Consider the following 19,185-nt stretch of genomic DNA (forward strand, 5'->3'; position numbering starts at 1 on the left):
GAGCCCTTGGGATAATCAAGGCTCCAATTCCTGTGGTGTTTTCTCTGAGCTGACCCTTCTCCTGACCCAACTCCCAGGTGGGCGCGATGATCCTGCTTGCACCTGGCATTTGCACAGCTGGGGGTGACGCTGCTTGGTGCTGGTGGGCAACTTGGGGGTCACCAGTGTCCTGAGCCTGCAAGTGTTTGCCTGTTAGTGTCATCCGCAGCCTTTCATGTCCCTTTGGTCCTGGCAGCAGTGCCCCCACGTTGGGAGCCTGGGCTGTTGCATTCCTGGGGTAGGATAGCTTTGAGGCAGGTGGGCTGTGGGGAGCCGTGCCGTTCCTGAGGCCAGCCGTCACCTGGGAGTCGGACAGCAGGGGTTGGTGTAGCCCCAGATCTGGGGTGGACTTTCTCCCCCATCGTGGGCTCTGGTGGGCAGCACCTTCCCCCTTTGTCATAGCTGTAGGCCTTGGAATAGGAGGTTGAAGGCGAGTGTCCCAGGACACCGTGGTGTGTGGCTTGGCAACCATTCCCCTTGCCTCTGCCACAGAGCCCACTACAGGAAAGGTCTCCAGGCCCAAAGTGAAAAAAAAAACAGCCATGGGTCCCAGCTGTGTTTAAGGCTGAGCAGCCTGGGAAGAACCAGCACCGTAAGGCAAGGATCAGGAAAGGCCTGGGGCAGAGGCCACCTACAGTGCTACCAGGGGACTGGGTCTCAGGCCACATGCCAGCGGGGTGCAGGGATGTCCTAGGCCTAGCAGGTGACGGAGCAGGCTCCTGGAAGACAGCCGCCTGCTCCAGTGATCCAGGGGCAGGGCCAGTCTACTGGGGCTCGCCCTGGGCGGAGGGAGCAAAGGAATGTCTCCAAAACACATGCGAAGCTGAGCGTGGGCACTTACTTGCCTTGTTTGGTGCTAGGCCTTATTCTAAGTGCGCTACCAGCGTGAACCCATTCTTTAGATTCCAAAAATCTAAAGGAGTTTCCTGTTGGTCATCCCCATTCTCAGATGGGGAAGTGGGCACCCGATTCCAGAGCTGGTGAGCGCAGAGCTAGGATATGTCCTGGCCACTCTACCCCGGGGCGCTCAGACCTGTCACCATGTTTCCTCTCAGGGTGGAGAATCTGGGAAAGGCTAGTTGAACTCGTGGTCAGCAGGGGCGAGGCTCCAGCGTGGTTGAGAAGAGCCCTTCAGGCAAGGGAAACTGCCCCTCGAAGATCCAGTGGCACAGGCTTGGTGCGTTGGTTGGGACAGCTGGCCACCCTCTTTAGGAAGGGGTGCAGCCATTGCCAGCATCCTCCGCAGAACTTCAGCCCTAAGAGAAGCTGTGTTCCCGCTCGGCACTGTCCCTGTGCCCCCTCCTCCAGCCTGACACACCCCATCCCACTTTTGAGTCCGAGGCTGCAGGGTTTTAAACAGAAGATGTGCTTCCATTTTAAGTGAGATCCCCAGCAAGGAGACTGGGAGGGGCTGGCTGCAGGGTGGCAGGGGGGCTGGAGACAGGCGGAGCGGCGGGGAGGGAGATGTGGACTGGGCTGCGAGGGGTGTGCCTGAGTCATTGGTGGGTGGTGGTGACTTTCGCAGAGGTGGGGAAGCTGGGGTGGGATCCTCGGGGAGGCGACCTGGCGTGCAACCCGCACCTTCGTGGCTTGCTCTGTGTTGTACGTGAGTGGGAGGACCCTGTGCAGGGCCCAGTGCGTTGCGACTCCCCGGAGTGGGGCGAGGGCCCCCTGGCGGCCGTGCCTGGGAGCTGCGGAGATGTCCACTCTAGGGCCCCCGACTGCGCCGAGTGTACGAGGGTTCAAGTCCAGGCGCAGAGGCGTCCTTTCCGAAGCTTCGGGCTCCTCGTCGGGTTGATGGGCCCCGTTGGCTCCGAGCGCAGCGTTCGGGCGCTGATTCGTGCAGAGGATCTGGGTGGACCGGAGAAGCCGGCTTGGGGGTGGGGGGAGACGGTATCAACCGCGGTGCAAGGTGCACGGTTAATCGGGCCCGAGCCTCTCCGCCGCGGGCCCGGCCTGCAGCCCAGGCGCCGGCTCCATGCGGACCCATAGGTACGGTAAGAGCTGCGGCGCGCCGGGCTAGTACTTGCTGCGCGAGGGGCTCCTCCTGGGGGGCGGGCTCTGCAGACTCAGGGTGGGCGGGACCCTGCCGGGGCCAATCAGGATTGCCTTGCGCAGGGATGCGCGGCTGCGGACTAGCTGGGGCGCGCGGCGGGCTCTGACCCAGTCCACGATTACCGGACCGAGGCGGAGTCCGGAGTCCCAGACCGCGCGGCCCGGCGGGCGCAAGGGGAGCCGGGGGCCTAGCGCCCCCCCGCGCTGCGGACCCCACTGCGCCCCGGCCCGCCCGGCTGTCTCTGTGCGCACCTTCCGGCCCCACCGCGCCCCTCCCTTCTTCCCATCGCGCCCCTGTGCAACCCTTGCGCCCCAAACCTCCTCTCCGGTTCCGCCTTCGTTGGCGCTGGGAAGTAGGGTGTGGGCTCCCCGTCGGCCCCCTTCCACTGCCTCTCCCAGCCTCGCCCCAGCTCGGAGCGTGTCCGGGGTTGGGGGTGTGGCACTGGGAGGGTGGGCAAGGGGCGGCTCCGCTGAGCCCCTGCGGCCTCCTCCCCTCGCCCCCCGTCATCCCCAGGGACCCCGGGGGTGGGCGGCAGCCGGGTGCCCGGAGCGATGGCCCTCTCTGAGTTTTGCCTGCCTCCCACTCCCCCAGCTTTAAGAGCTTGGTGTGGTCCTTCCAACGTGATCCAACATACCTTAACTTACGTTTATGTCTTGGTTTGTTTCATAAACTGGAACTTTTGATAGTGCCCTGCTAGTAACTATTTTTTAAGTTAAGCATCCTGAAACGGAAAGCGTCCTGGGTGGGGACATGTGGAAATAACTCTGTACTTGAACAAGGTCCCCAGTGTTCCCTAAGATGATTGTTTCATAACGTTGACCAGATCGCCCCGTGGACCAGTCGGGTTCCTCTCACCACTTCCACCCCGGCTGCCGAGGAGGAGGGGCCGCGGAGTGATGGGCACAGAGGTCTGGGCCCCCACACGCTCCAGCGTGGCCAGAAGGCAGGAGGGGCCCCGGTGTGGGCACTCCTTTAGGCCCTTTGGGTTCCCGGTTTCCCTGTACCACAGGAGGGCCTCCCGCGTTCTGTAACAAATTACCACAAATTAGGGGTTCAAAAGAACACACGTTTATAGCTTTGGAGGTGGGAGTCAGAAATAGGTCTCAGTGGGCTGAAATCAAAGTGGTGGCAGAGCCTTGTTCTCCCTCAAGGTTCTGGGGGGAGGAGGATGTTCCCTTCCCAGCTCCAGATGCTGCCCACACTGGTTGTCTTGTGGTCTCCTGTTCCCGAAACCAGTGCTGGCCAGTCATGCTGTTCACGTTGCCTTATTCAGACCCTGACTTTCTTCTCTTCTATCTTTTAAGGACTCTTGTGATTACATTGGGCCGAGCTGGATGATCCTGGATAATCTTTCTCTTTTCAGGTCAGCTTACTGGCAGCCGTCACCCTCCCTTCCTATCCTATGTGATGTAACATGTTCACAGGTGGAGTGAACAGGATGTGGTCCTTTCTGGCAGGGCTGTTACTCTGCTTACCACCTCCTCCAGAGAGAGGGGCCTGAGCCACGGCTCCCTACTGCCTGGGTCCAAAGGAGATACTACATTCCTATTGTCAGTGTATGAAGGTGCTCATTTCTCTGCATGCTTGTCAACTCTGGATGTTTTCAGTCTTTGGGATTTTGACCAATTTTTTGGAGTCAGCCCATTTTACAGCTGGGGAAGTTGAGACTCAGGGAGGGAAGGTTACTCACCTGAGATTTGATGCAACTTTCTGTTTCCTGTCTCCTGGTCTAGTTAAAATATTTTTTTCCCCATAGCACTATTTGTGTGAGAAGATATTTTCCCAGGGGGCTTGGAAATTATTGGCTTTAGCGTCTTTCTTTTTTTCTCACTCTCTCTTTTTTTTAAAGATTTACTTATTTGAGAGAGAGAATGTGTTGGTGGGGAGAGGGGCAGAGGGAGAAGGAGAGAGAATCCCAAGCAGACTCTGCACTGAGCACAGAGCCGGACGTGGGGCTCGATCTCACAACACTGAGAAACCAGGGGTCAGAGACGCTCAACCCACTGCACCCCCCAGGTGCCCCAGGCATCTTTCATCCACCCGCAGCCAGAGGCATCTTGAGAGCCTTAGGTGGGGTGACCAGGCACTTAGTGGGCACAGGCAGAACACCATGTCATTATCTCTGAAGGGTCCCTTGTCTTTTCCTAACTGGATGCGTGCTAATTGGTTTCCCTGTCTGCCTCTTTGCCTGACACTTTTTCCTGGCTCTCAGAACTTTCAGGGGTGCGGGCCTGGCCTGTCTTTCCTACCCTGTTTCTCCCCATCTCTCCCTGCATCCCAGCAGAACGGGAGTCCTGGCTTTGCCCTGGACTAGCTATGACAGCCTTGAAGATGGCCCCCAGCAATCCCACCTCCGGGGGTCCACATCGGGTGTGGTTCCTCCCATGTGGTGCAGTGTGCTTTTGTGTGACAAGTAAAATGGGGTAGAAGTGATGCTGGGTCACTTTGGTAATTAGGGTATAAAATCATTGCAGGGGGCGCCTGCCTGGCTCAGTTTGTAGAGTATGTGGGTCTTGATCTCCGGGTCGTGAGTTCAGGTGCCCCATTGGGCATGAAGCCTACTTAAAAAAAATTAGTAGGAAAGATAAAAAATAAAAATGAAAAGTTAAAAAAAGTCATTGCAGCTTCTATGCTGGGTGTGCGCTCTTCCTCTGGAGTCATTCACTCTGGGGATCGCTAGCTGCTGTGGTGTGGAGATACTCAGAAAGCTCTGCGGAGAGGCCCCATGGTCAGGAACCGGTGCCTCCATCCACATCTGAGTGAACAGGCCACCTCAGAAGCGATTCTTTCTAAGCTAGCCAAGTCTTTATTTATTTTTGTTTTAAGATTTTATTTATTTATTTCAGAGCTAGAGAGCAGCCAGAGCACTGAACATGAGCTCAAGGGGAGGGGCAGAGGCAGAGGGAGAATCCCAAGCAGGTTCCATGCTGAGCGCCCTACGCGGGCTCGGGCTCGATCTCACGACCCTGAGATCATGACCTAGGCAGAAACCAGGAGTTGGATGCTAAGTAGACTGAGCCCCCAGGCCCATCCCCCTGTCCCCCTCCTCCCCACCGGTCAAGCTTTTAGATGACTCAGCCTTCAATACTGTCTTGACTGCAAATTCCTGAGAGACCCTGAGCCGGAACCACCCGGCCAGGCTGCTCCTGGCTTCCTGACCCACAGAAACCATGAGATCATAAATGTATGTTGCTTGACATCTCTGAGTTTGGGGATAATTTGTTACACGGGCCTGGGTAGCTAACACATCAGCTGTGCAATGCTGGGCAAGTTCCATCACTGCTGACCCTGGGCTCCCTCCTTTGGGCCAGGGGGGTTACAGAAGTAAGTGAGGAACGGGGGACATGCCACAGGCCATGTGGAGCACAGGGCTCTCCACCTCGCGTGTGCCGTGTATATACTGCTACCTTCCAGCCCCTCCCAAGATGGTTACGGGCATCCTCCTGTTCCTCCTTGGGTGGAACATGACCTCACAATGTCAAGCCAAGTATGGCATTCTTGGCCTGGGGTCACCCTTCCGCCAGGGACAGAAGTACTGAGCAGGGAAGGGAGAGATGAGAGCCAGGGGCTGTCCCTCTTCTTCCTCCAGCCAGAGCACCTGTGAGCTGTGTGGGGCCAGGTGAGTTAATGTCCCCTCCTGCCCGCTGTCCTGGGACCCGCAGCCAGACCTGACCCATGGCAGGGGTGCCCTGCCTCTCGCTAGGTGAGAGGGTTGGCCCAGCCTGGCTTTTGGCTTGCACACTGGCTGCCATCGAGGTCCCGTGAGAACTGAGTACTGTCCTTGTTCCTCTTTCCGATGCTGCTCCCTGCCCTGCCCCCCGCCGCCTGCTCAGCTGCTCTCCGCAGGGCTCCAGCCTGCCCCTCTCCCCTCACACCTTCCCCTGAGGCCGCAGAGGCTGCCTGCCCCACCTGCTGCTCCAGTGGGCTCTAGCATTCTCCGTGTACTTGCACCTCACTGTTTTCCCCCTCCCTGTTCTTTGAATTCCTAAAGAACTACTTGGTCATGCTTTGGTGTAAGCGACACAAAAAGGAAGGAAGGAAGGAAGGAAGGAAGGAAGGAAGGAAGGAAGGAAGGAAGGAAGGAAGGAAGGAAGGAAGGAAGAAAGAAGAGGAAGGAAGGAAGGAAGGAGAAGAAAAGGAAAGAAAAGGAAAGAAAAAAGGCTAAAGACCTCGGTTCATATTCTGTGACTTGCTTCTTTACCTTCACTCTCTCCGTTAGACCTTTACCCTCTTCTTTCCTGTAGCTGCATCGAATTCTCTAGGATGAACGTACCATAATTTATTTTACCATTCTCTCGTTGACAAATATTTTGGTTCTTTTTTTTTCTTTTTCTCTTTTGTTTTTTGCTTCATGTTAAAGTTACGCCGTCACAAATGTTCTTGTGCAGTTTTCCCTTTGTGAGTGAGAGCTTCTTAGACTCTCCAGGAAGAAGATACACCCACTTTATTAATTTTTATTTGCATCAACGTTTAAGAAGCCAGATGGTTCTAAAAAGGCTTGTAGGGGCACCTGGGTGGCTCAGTCGGTTCAGCGATTAAGCGTCTGCCTTCGGCTCAGGGATCTAGCATAGGGCTCCCTGGTCAGCTCTCCCTCTGCTGCTCCCCCTGCTTGTGTGCCCTCCCCTTTTCTCTCATATAAATAAAAATAAAATCTTTAAAAAAATAAAATAAAAAGGCTTGTAATGCAGAACAGCAGCCCATGCCTCACCTCTCCCTACTCACATCCCACTTCCTACGGTTTAAATGTTCTTCCTGCTGTGTATGTCTATCTTTCTAACGAATATTCTCCCACTTAATGCCTGGACTCATCACTCACAGCCATATCTAGTGCCTGTCTGTTAGGGGAGGTGAGGATCCCACTGTCTCGCGCCGCCTCTGCTCTCCGGGTCCTTCCACGGCACAGGAGGGTGATTACTGGCTGGATGCGTGCGTCTGTATCACGACTGTAAATATCCCTCACAGCTGAGAAGAGTGAGGTGCCTTGTGAACCGTGATTTTGCTTCCTTCCTGATAGGGTCTTCTGGAATTTTCTTGTCTCTCTGTCAGCTTCCTAATTCAGTTTTTTATGTGGCCAAAGCCACGAGAGGATCTCTCATTTTTAGCATCTTCCTGGAGTCCTCCGAAGCCTGCTTCCCTTGGGTCTGTGTGCTCCCTGTTTTTATCCTGGGGTTTCTCATTATCCATTTAAAATTGCACCTTTTCCCCACGCACTCCTGAGTCCCCCCCTGATTCCTTTCTCCCCCGTAGCACTCACTGCCTTCTGACATCCGCAAGATTTGCTTATTTCTCTCCCCCACCCTGCCTCCTGCCTGTGGCATCGGAGTTTCACAAGGGCAAAGATGTTTGTGTTTTGTTTGCCAGGGAATTGTCAACGTCTAACACAGTGCTTGGCACAGAGGGGAGACTGAATCCATACTTGCTGAGTGGACCAGTCCTGGGACTTCCTGTGTGTTTTGTTCCTTCCTGTTTCCCAGGTCTCATGTCTTCTGCTTTCTTGGTTTACTCCGTTGTTTGGTGGAGCACATGCATTAGTAACTTTCTGAGAAAGGTCGTTCCTGTTGTGTATTTATGTACTTTTAAGGCTCTGAAGCTATGTATTTATTTATAATTGCGTTTAGTGTATGGTCTGGCAAATTTCACGTGTAAGATAGTAATAAATACTAAGTGTCTCCTAGGGTTTTGATGAGGATTAAGATAAATCTTCGAAAATGGTTAGCGTACTCTGAGGACAAGTTGTTATTACTTTGTGAGGACTACAGTAAACACAAAAGAAGGGTTTGTTGGCAGGCAGTTGGGTGCAGTGGCCAAGAGCAGGGCCGTGCTGTTGGTCAGGGCTGGTTTTGAGTTCTGTGCTCTGTGACCTACTAACTCTATGACTGAGAGTAGGCAGGGCACCGAAGCCTTAGTTCTCTCATGTGAAAGAGGGAAATGCTCACAGCTACGTACTGCTCACAGGCTGTTGTGAGCAAAATCAGATGTGCTGCTTTTAATCTGTACTAAGGGTTATGATGTAGGGTAATGTTCCCAGTGTTGCCGAGGGTTGAATGTGGCATGGCATGGTGGTAAGAGCTGGTATCTATGTTGACCTTGTCTTTGTGTTCACTGAGGGTTAGTGTCTGGAGTGGGGTAAGCAATTGACAATTTGCAGCCTGTAACAAAAGTCCCCAGAGGGATCCCTGTACTTTGACCCAGCAGTACCATCTGCTGAGAATTTACCCTAAGGAAATAAATAAAGGTGTGCCTGAATTTGAGTGCAGGGCCTTCTTTACGAGGAAGAAGTCCAGGAACCACTTCAGTGTCAGGAGGGAGCTCGATCAAGTACGTGGATCTATAAGCTATAGGCTTCCTCCAGTGGGGTCCTCTGCAGCTGTCACCATCGAGGAAGATGGCGCTCAGATATCAGGAGAGCTGTACGGGATACAGGATGACGCATTGCTAAGTGAAAAAAGTGAGGACTTTTTTCAAAACCACAGAAGCCCTTTGGGGGAGTAGGAGTTATATTTACCTTTCTTACTGTTGTTTTAGGTGCATCCATGTACAGAAGATTGGAAGCTTGGACAGACAGAGGCTTTAGAGCCTAATGGTCAAAGCATAGCCTCTAGCATATGGGTATCAAGATCGAGGTCCTGGCTCTGTGAGACCTAGGGCAGGTTACAGAACTGCACTCTGCCTTCAGCGTCCTCACCCGAAAACAGGGGCAACACGAGCAGGGATGCTTGCTTAGATGTTAGGGATGAAAATTATTTTTTAGGGGCGCCTAGGTGGCGCAGTCGTTAAGCGTCTGCCTTCGGCTCGGCGTGATCCCAGGGTCCTGGGATCAAGCCCCACATAAGGCTTCTCCGCTAGGAGCCTGCTTCTTCCTCTCCCACTCCCCCTGCCTGTGTTCCCTCTCTCGCTGGCTGTCTCTTTCTGTCAAATAAATGAAATCTTTTTAAAAAATTGTTATTTTTTAAAAAAGATTTTATTTATTTATCTAAGAGACAGCACAAGCAGGGGGAGCAGTGGAGGGAGAGGGAGAAGCACACTCCCTTCTGAGAAGGAAGCTGGGACCCCGGGATCATGACCTGAGCCTAAGGCAGCCGGTTAACTCACTGAGCCACCCAGGCGCCCGTAGGCATGAAAGTTCTTTAGTAAGAGTCAGTCCTAAAAACAACAACAACAACAACAAAAACAAACAAACAAAAAAACAACACTGAGTGCCGGGTCAATGTTAGCAGCTATCACTGCTATTCAAGAATTAATTCTAGTTAGTGGGCTTATGGATTCGTTTATCTAATTATTCCCTGTATTGTCTAAGTTGTTATTTTAAAAAATAAACGTATTTCTTTTGGAAATAGAGAGGTTATTTTAAAGTATGCAACCTTGAGGTTACAAAGATGATTATGATTTTGTTTAAAACAGCATAGTCATAACACAACAGTGTGAATGCATTTAATGCCACTCAACTGTTCACATGGCATATGTTAAAACGGTCAAGGTGGTAAATTTTAGGTACATTTTACCACAACTACAAACACCAACAATAACACCATCATCATTAACAACTACAAAAAAAATCAACATCATCATCAACAGTAACGACTACAAAAAAATCCACAAAACCATAAGCAAAGAAGAAAGGGACTATCAGCAGTGATGCCATGGGACTGTTTTCTGCCTTATAAATTTGATTTTATAGCCCAAATTTCCGCTCGTGAACACTTGTCAGTTTCGTAAGCAGCGAAGTTGCGTCGGTCGGTGTTTGCGCAGAGCCCAGCTCCGGATCCGAACGACGCGCTGGAGCCCAGCCCCGCAGCTGCTTCGGGCGTGACCTTGGCCAGCTCGGGCCCCCGCGGGCCTCAGTTTCCCCTGCGGGCGCCGGGGATGACAGCTCACCCCCTCTCCCACCCGGCCCCGCCCCGCGGCCCCGGGATTGGCTCGCGCGGGCCGCCCCCCCTCCGAGGCGGGGCCGGGCCGCTCCCGCCCGCCGGGCCCCAACCCGGAAATGCGGCTCGGGGGCGCCGGCGAGGCCGTCCGAGCCGCGGCGGAGCGACGGTGGGCGCGGCCAATGGGCGCGGGCGGTGGCGGCGGCGGGGCAGCGGAAGTCCCGCCCGGCGTCGCGCGGGGGCGGGGCGGCGCCGGGGGCGGCGGGCGGCGGGGCGGGCGCAGGATGAGGGCGGCCATTGCTGGGGCTCCGCCGCGGGGAGGAGGACGCTGAGGAGGCGCCGAGCCGCGCAGCGCTGCGGGGGAGGCGCCCGTGCGGACGCGGGGCCCATGGCCAGGACCACCAGTCAGCTGGTGAGTGCGCGCCGGCCGCCCGGGCGCGCCGGTCCGTCACCCAGCCAAGCGCGGCGGCGGCCGCCGGGGCCCGGCGAGGCGGGGCGGCCCCGCGTCCCCAGGGTCGGGCGGTGCCTCACCTGCTGCCGGGCGGCCGGGCCCGGGACCGCGGGCTTGGTGAGGGCGCCTCTCGGCCGCGGCGGGGAGCCCGGGCTCCGGGCGGCGGGCGCCTGCCCGGCGGGGGCGCTGACAGACGCGCGGAGGGCGGGGGAGGCCGGGGAGGTGTCACTGGCCTGTCGCGGTGGAAGTGCTCGGAAAGTTTGTTTTCGGCGCGCCGCGGCCTGGAGCTGAGAGCCTCCGGGGTTACCTTTCTTTCCGTCTGCGGAGGAACCGCCCTGGGCTTTCACCTGGAACGGGGTCCCAGTGCCTCTGCCGCAGAGAAGCGGGAGGGACGAGTTCTTGCTTAGAGCACCTGATGCTCCAGGCTCCCCCCAAATTCATGGTTAGGGTGGGATCTGGTAGGCTCCTTTCCCGGCCCAGCGGAGCGGCGTTGGGTGCTTTTCCTGCCTTGGGGCTTTTCTCCAGTACTGGCATCAAGTGTGAGAAGCCCCTGGGAGAGTGATCGTGACAGTCTGGAGAGATTGCAGAGGAAAAGAAGAAGGAAGAGCACTTGTTGGGTGAAATGTTTTGCTTACAAGTATCCTTAGTGTTTCCATGTTGTTGTTGTTGTTTTCTGTTGCTAAAAGTATCCTTGGTGTTTTGATGTTTTTCCTGTGTTTGAGTTCTGGAGTCGCGGAGGTGGTTTTGGGATTTATACCTTGGGCGCAACCGTGAAAGTGGGTGATGGAAGAATGTCAACACAGCTTGCAAAATTTGGTTCAGAAGGCAAATCAAAATCACTTAAGTGAATGAAGATCCAGGAAACTTACCTGACTCCTTGTTTTTCAGCATACAACTTTGTGGTAGCGGTTCTTAATCCTTTTGGGGAGTCTTGAACCCCTTTGAGAATCTGGTGGAAGGTATAAATCCTCTCCTGAGAAAAACACTGAGTTACACCGCGTTTTGTAATTACTTTAACAGGTTCTTGAACCTTCTGCAGCTCATCCGTGAACTTCAGGCTAAGAATACTGTAGAGATGGGTGACGGTCCAGAGTCTAAAAGGAGGACCTGTTCAGTTGAGAAAATGGTGAAAGGCGAAGAGGCTGTCTTTGACTGTTGCGACATGTGACTGTACCCTGGGGTGTCTGGGCTAACAGGCAAAAACACGAATTGGGCTCCTTGGCGAGTCTCAGTGGATGCCGGGGGTGAGGACAACCATGGAAGGGTATAAAACGAACTTTCATAGAGCGGTGCTGTTGCAGTGCAAGGTGTGTACTTTGTTGGCGGTTATGGCAAGAGGCAAAGAGCACATTTCCTCGTGGTCTTGGTTCCACACGATAGGCATTGGATATCTGGAGTATTCTTTGCGTAAGTCATGTTTTTTAGTACGAAAATGCTAGAATCCGGTGAGAGAAAATGAATCGCACTATAAAGGAGAGACCTCCCTGTCTGGAAGTGAGAGGAACAAGGGTTTTGTGTCTTCAGCTAGATTCCCTCCCTCCCCATGTGAGGATTTGCCATATTTCCCCTCAGGAATGGCGGAGGTGCCCCCAGTATTGGCTGTTCAGCAAAGGATAGATAGATTTGCATGGTTCAAGTAGGTTTGCATCTAGATTTTTAAGGTGGCATTGTGTGGAGAAGCCCCTGTCCCAATTATTACATTTTCCCTTTTCTCTGAGTGTGTGCCGCCAACAGGGGGAGCAGTACAAATGAAGTCTGAAAATGGCCTAGTCCACTTTCATTCTCAGGTGGGCCAGAGGCTGGAGGAACCATTTCTTGAGCACTTACTTTAGAAGCAGGCACTTTTCCAGGTAGTTCACCCCTTGTTGCTTGATTTCTGTTGACAGTGCTGTGTGAGGTTGAGTGTGCTTCCCATTTTACAGGTGTGGAAACTGGGATGCAGGGACGTTAAGTAAGTGGTTGGTAAACAGTGCAGTGCGAATCCACGTCTGAGTGGTGGCAGGGGCCTGGGTGCTGCTTTGCCTGCTCACGTGGGGAGCACCCTGAGGGAGGGTCTGCTGGGTGGCTCATCGGGACCCTTGGCTTGAGGAAGTCCTTGGTGCTGCTGCCTAGAACGTCTTCCCTGAGGGTTGTGCCTGAATGTCCAGACTATGCCGCGCTGGAGGCAGGAAGGACATCTTCACATGGAAGGACAGCACGCTTATTTATTTCTTCGGGCAGATGGCTGAACTCTGTGACCCCTGGAGCCTCTTTCAGCCTCACGCTGTCAGAAAGCAGCTGTTTGGAAAGAGGCTCTGCTTCATCTGTATTTGAGGGCTGATATTCTGAATGGGTGAGGCTTGGAATCCTCCCTTTGGGAAACAAGAACTGTGTAGAGACTTGGTTAAAGGTAAAATGGGAGCTCAGGCAGGGAGCGGCTCTCTGCATACTCTATGTAGGGTGGCTCTAGCTTTTGCAAAGGTGGCTGCATCTGTGCGGGAAGGTGTCTGGGAAAGTGGGGAGCATGGAAAGAGGTGGGTTCTGATTTCCACACTCCTTTTTGGGCCCCTCCTCCTCAGAGTCTTATGGGATGTGATGTATTTCTGGCCCTGTGACACCCCTACAGCATTTGGGAGCTGGCAGGGTAAGGTCCCTGTACTAAGAGGTGGAAGTGGAGGTTTGTGCCGTTCTCTGACAGCGTTTGTGGGAAGGAGTGCAGAGCAGCCTGTGTAGCTGTGGGGCCTACAGAGAGGCTGGGTAGGCCTTCAGAGCGGGTCTTGGCCTCTGGGCTGCCTTCAGCACAGCTTGGAGGATGAAGAAAAGGTGGTTTCTGGGCCTGTCATCCTTTTCACTCTATCCCTCGTCCCCTGAGCACCCTGATGTGAGGTTTGGGCGCACGTAGACAAGGGTGTGATGAATGGGGAATTGCTGCAGAAACGGGGTAAGAGACTCAGTCCCCTGAGTTGATGGAGTATGGAGAACCTTCCCTGGCACTATACTTTGTCCCTTCCTAAGGAGTGTCTTCGAGGGAAATGGACTTTGCTGGAACCCCACATGCTGCTGAGGAACACTTGATGCAGAAACGACTCCCTCAGCAGGTGCGAGGGCTTGGGCGATGTGTGCAAGTTCTGTCCCTGCCCTTTGGATGACAGGAGTGCAGTTGTTTTGAAGGCAGGTTCAAAGAGCAAATCATGGGGTGGGGGGGGGAGGTGGCGCTGGTGTGGAAACCAGGTTTTGGATATGTACCATCCAGGCCTATTCAGCAGTGCCACCTTCTTTAGCTGGCTCGCATTTGTTACCAGACCCTTTAAAAAATTGTTTGAATATTGAGAACCAGTGGTGTATCCAGGCTCTAGCTGAATCAACAGGCAGAGTGCATTTTCTTCAAGAGTAATGGGGAATACGTTCTCATAATAGTGTCTTAGAGGAGAAAGGCCCTTTTGGGTTCATGATGGTTCTTGGTCTGTTTTCAGTGCTTGACTGGTTGCATTTATGTAGCTGCACAAAATCTGTTTCCATTCTCTTAGTGTAGGAAATTTTCCTAATTTTAACTGATATTTTTACTCCCAAGAAATTCCAATGAATGTCTTCAGAGAGGTAGTTTGTTATAAAGGATCTACATTTGTGGCTTTCAGATTCCTTATCAGGGCAACTGATTGAGGTCTCTGCTTAAATAGTTGGATTGCATATAGGCCCCCAGAAGGAGAGCTGACTGTACTGCAAGGTCTGTGTGTGGAAAAGATGGGACATGCCCTACGTTAGCAGCCCCTGCTTGGTGCACAGCTCATGGAAGAACAAACAAGCATGGTTTTCATTTGGAGTGTTGCCCGGGGGCCTGATGAAGGTGGGCACGTAGTTCCTGGTGGCCTAGTGACCTGCTTTGTCCCACAGACAGGATTGGGGGCCCTGTGTACCAGCCACCGTGCTTTGAATCAGCTTGCAGCCTTCAGGGAAGTGAAGTATTTAAAGGCGTGGTGTGAAGGTATGTCCGGATGTCAAGAAGGTTCGTCCTGGAGGTCTGTGTCTTTTGCATGTTTGTGGAGCTGGTGGTGGGTCTGCCCATGTTGGAGAAGGCTGATGAGAGGCCGCGTGCAGACGGCTGCGTGTGTGCATCTCGGCAGTATTTCAGTCAGAATTCATCTGGCTGAGAGCTTAGCTGTTACAGTGAATTCATTGTTAAAGTCTCATTCTTCAACCTGTTTTTCTCTTTTGGAATTAATTGTACTGCAGTGGGAGTTGTATCTCAAAGCGACAGCTGTATATCGGTTGCTGTCAGAGAAGGCTGATAAGGTTTGCAGGGAAGCTTGAAGTCTTACAGAAATTTTTGTTATGTGCTTTGACCTGCAGTGGTCACCTGTGAAGAAAGGGGCTTGGAGTTAACTTTTTTGCTGTCCCTCCCTGTTTCTGAGAGATGGAAACACAGGGCCTACCCCCCCCCCCCCGCCCCGGGAGACCTTGCTCTTGAACCCAGTGTGAAGCAGGTGCGTGGACTCAGTTGTGGCCTGGCTGTGGATGCTACTGTGCAGTGAAGGAAGTGATTCCATCCGGAGGGGCAGCCACACTGTGCATTTGCCTTGCCACTCACTCTCCCTGGTGGGCCTCAAAACACGGCCTGCTTTTTTCCCCGTTCCCCCTCTCCTGGTCATCGAGAAGTGAGCACTTGCTGGGAGGGTGCCCCAATAACAGCATTCCTGGGACTGTCCCCTGCCTCTCATGGCCTGTCACTTTGCTCCTTCTCAATGAGGGTCTCTTCTCAGATGCCCCTGCCGTGTTTTCTCTCTTCCCGGCCTATACAGGATAGTGTCCAGGATGTTCTGGGCTGCCAGGTTCTCCTCTTCAGGCTCTTCTTCCTCTTTGCCTGAAGAAATTCCCCTCAGCGGAAACTACTCCCTGGTGGCTGTGAAGCTGTTTCTGACCCATCAGATTCTGTGTAACCCCCCCCCCCCCCCCCCCCCCGCCGCCGGCTTTGGTCTGCAACAGGTTTTGTTACAGAGTCAGCTCTGAATCAGGTTCTGCGCTTGGTTATATCCTTGTCTTTTCTAAACCGTGAATCTCTAGATGGCTTCTCTTCCTCTTTTTCATGCTTTCTCTTCATAGTTCTCATAGCTGGGCTTCCTGTGGTGTATTTGTCACATACCTGTTTGTCTTACCATTTTTGCTTTTTGTTAACAAGAATATGTCTGAATCCTATCTGATTGCCTTGCATTTAGAGCTGTATATACTTGAGGGGGGGACGGTTTCATCATAAACTCACCTGTTTCATGCCCAATATGAAAGCATTCCAAACCAGGAAGGAGTCACATGGTTAAAAACATGGATTTGGGTCCCACTCTTTCATCATCTAAGGAAATACAATTTAAGAAGGTGGTATCTGTTTTTTCTATATGTGTATTGTATCACTTACTTGACCCTCGAAAGGCTGTATTTCAAAGGTATTGGTTTCTTTTTGTACTACAGCTCTTCCTGGCAGGTTTTGGCGACCAAGTGTTAAATCTGAATGAGCAAACTGTTAGTGTCAAGCATATAGTGTTCGAGCTGAGGCTTTTCATGTTGGCACTGCCGCCGTGGTGGGAGAGGCCTGCCGTGGACCACTGTCCTCACGTCGCCAGACCTGAGTCCCAAACCTGTAGAAGAGCCAACGTTGGTGATGTGGACTCTGCACAAGAGGCAGCTACTTTCCCATCAGGAGGACAGTTTTCTTTTTTTTTAAAGACTTTATTTATTCATTTGACAGAGAGAGAGACAGCCAGCGAGAGAGGAAATACAAGCAGGGGGAGTGGGAGAGGAAGAAGCAGGCTCCTAGCGGGGGAGCCTGATGTGGGGCTCCCATAACGCCGGGATCACGCCCTGAGCGGAAGGCAGACGCTTAACGACTGCACCACCCAGGTGTCCCTAGGAGGACAGTTTTCTTAAAAGATCCCTCACTGAGGATGAGGATCACCCTAATAGCCTCTCTGACCAGAAGCCAAGCGGCTATTCCCATATGATGGAGGAGCCTTAGGGGAAATGGCAGAGCTCTCTCTGCTGCTTTTGCAGGGTCAGTGAGGGCTCTCCCCAGGCCTCGACTTTGCTCTCCTTTCTAAGTATCCCGTCCTAAAAGGGGCATGTGCTGTATGGTTGGGTGCAGCCCCATCAGTGCCACAGCTGTGGCTCCCAGTGAATGTAGCGCCAGGTTGTGTGGCTGATGGTCCTGGGGGGTGTCCAAGCAGCCCACCTAGACTTAGAGGTTCCCTCCGTGGACATGTGCGCATCTCACTCACCATGTTCAGTGAGTACTCAGTGAGCCACCAACATACGAGGAGGGCAGAGGTGATGGGAACGTTACACCCGGTATGTGCCAACACTGGCCACTAAGCAGTGCTGCATGGATTCCCTCTTTGGGAAATGATGGGACCAGCCCATTCTTTGGGAAAATTGCCCAGACACTGACTCTGCTCAGCTGTGTTCTTAGGAAGGTCTGATGTGGAGAGTCACAGCAGCCAGACCCTGGGGGGCAGGTAAGGTCGCAAGCTAACTTACTTAGAAAGCTAGGAAGCTTGATAACTGCTCATTTCCGGGCTCTTGTCATTATTAACTGGCTTCCTTCCTTGAGGGTGAGCACTGAGCTGTTGTGCATTCTTTCCTCTTGGAGTGGCCCTTGACTTAGGCTGGACAGGAGGCTGAGAGAATAATCTGTTCCCTCAGTGCGTGATCTCTGAAGCTCCGTGTTTACTGCCCTCTTTTTCCATTGTTAACTCGTTTTTTCTTCATGCAATTTGGCATTTTTCTTTCATGGGGTTTTTTCATTGGTCAAAATTATAGTCTTCTACTGATTGTATGTATGTAGCTGGTTATTATCAGATATACAGCTTCAAAAATGTCTAAATATAGATTTTATTTGTGAATGCATTTTATTCTCATTCCTAAAAAAAGAAAACAAAGCTCATAATCTAAATGCCTTTTTTTTTTTTTTTTTAATCTTAGAAAACTCTCCTGCCCAGAAGCTGCTGACGCTGTGTTTTGTATCTCTGGGGTAGAAGGGGGTGAGGATGGGCTGGTGATGGAGAAGAGACATGGACAGAACCAGGGCTGCACACTCAAGCCTGAAGGAATCCTTGTGTGAAAAAGATGACAGCTTAGTGGGTGGGGGACAGCCAGCATGTGCTCCCACCCCTGTGAGCCCCATCAACCACAGCCCTACCCCGGGGGGCTGAAGGGAAACAGTGCCCCAAGGAGAAGGCATTGCCCTGCCAGCCTTCGTGGGGCTGCTCCAGAGAGGAGTGCATTAGAACCTGGGCCAGGTGCACTGAGCAGGGAGGGACTTTCCTGGAGGGCAGCCCAGAGGGCAGGGGAGCAGGGCCGCAGCCAAGTGTGGAGGAAGTTTTAGGAAGGGAGCACCATTTCTAGTGCTGGGAAACCTCTGCTTCCAAAAACAGAAGGCTTTTGGACGATGCAAGCTGAAGAAGGTGGTGGTATTAGGAAATGTATTCTAAACTTTTTTCTGCTAGTTTTTTTTCTCTTTCAAGTGTGTTACTTTCCTTCGGTAGCCCTGCCTACATTTTTCAGATTAGTGTTGAGGCACTGACCCTGAGTCAAGTTTTTAAACCATGGGGTGTTTTCAGATCCTTTTCTTGAAGCTACCAAAGTAGCCTCCAAACAAACTTATTTTTAAAATAAACTTGGGCTGGGACATCTGGGTGGCTCAGTCTCTTCGGCTCAGGTCATGATCCCAAGGTCCTGGGATCGAGTCTTGCATCGGGCCCCTTGCTCAGGGGGGAGCCTACCACTCTCCCTGCTTGTGCTCTCTCTCTCTGACAAATAATCTTTTTTAAAAAAAGATTTTATTTATTTATTTGGGAGAGACCCGTCACCCCACTTCCCCTGATGTTAATATCTATGTGGCCACGCCACATCTGTCAAAACTAAGGAATAAGCGTGGGTGCCAGGTTCTGAACTGAATGCAGCCCTGGTTGGGGCTCTCTCAGTTTCCCCCCAGGGCCCCGTCTGGCAGCCATACTCAGTTATCCTCACGTCTCCTTGGTCTCCTTGGTCTCCTTTGGTGGAGGACACGCTCTCAGTCTTTCCTTGCTTTTCACGAAGAGTACTGGTCAGGGTATTTTGTAGACTGCCCCTCAATTTGGGTTTGTTGGATGTTTTTTGGTGATGACACTGGGGTTATGGGCTCAGGAAACATCCCACAGAGGTGGAGTGCCCCTAGTGCATCCTCTCCGGTGTCCACGTGACTGATCACTGGTGAGGTGAAACAGGATTAGTTCTTATTGATCGGAATTAGGCCTGTGGCCCTGCTCTGCTCTCTGATACTGGTTGTTTTGTTATAGGATGACCCCCCTATTTCTGTTTCGGAAGGGACCTTCACACTCACCCACTTGGATCCTCCCGAGTTCCAGATGAGGATACTTGGGACCTGGAGGGCTTCTGACTTAAGGACTGGGTCACAGCTGGAATGAGGTCCAGGTGCCTGCCTGTTCTGGCTGCTTTCTGCTAGCATGGACACTCCCAGGACACCACGGGGACCGAGATGTCCCCAGGTGTAGAGTGAACCCAAACTCCCTGATAGAACTGGTTTCTAATCAGGACCAGGCCCGTGTTTCTCTGGAGTATTTGCAGCTAGTGATTCAGTGGGCATTTGCCACAGTCTGCTCAGGTCCTCTGTGCCCAGTCCCTTTCTGCTTTCTTTGCAGGCAGGGGGCTGGAGTATGTCAGCTGGCCTTTGTGAAAGTAGGTGGTTGGCTTTGATTTGTTCTCTTTTAGCTTTTTTCCTTTCTGGTGAAGCTACAGTTGTTTCTTGTCCGAAG

The 19,185-nt window shown here is 52.8% G+C and overlaps 1 protein-coding gene across 2 annotated transcripts in view; it reads left to right on the forward strand.

The window, feature by feature from the left end:
• The first annotated feature begins 10,236 nt into the window (after window positions 1–10,236).
• Window positions 10,237–19,185, forward strand: part of PDPK1 (3-phosphoinositide dependent protein kinase 1) — a 73,821-nt gene continuing 64,872 nt past the window's right edge. The window contains exon 1 of one of the 2 annotated variants that reach the window (XM_026485535.4): window positions 10,237–10,372. In XM_026485535.4, coding sequence (XP_026341320.1) covers window positions 10,349–10,372 — 24 coding nt within the window. In that variant the 5' untranslated portion in view covers window positions 10,237–10,348. Of the gene's footprint in view, window positions 10,373–13,407; window positions 13,489–19,185 lie in introns of those variants that run through there. The other variant, XM_044379195.3, reaches the window with a different exon arrangement.

Source organism: Ursus arctos, unplaced genomic scaffold (genome assembly GCF_023065955.2).
Source record: "Ursus arctos isolate Adak ecotype North America unplaced genomic scaffold, UrsArc2.0 scaffold_2, whole genome shotgun sequence".
NCBI classification, from domain to species: domain Eukaryota; kingdom Metazoa; phylum Chordata; class Mammalia; order Carnivora; family Ursidae; genus Ursus; species Ursus arctos.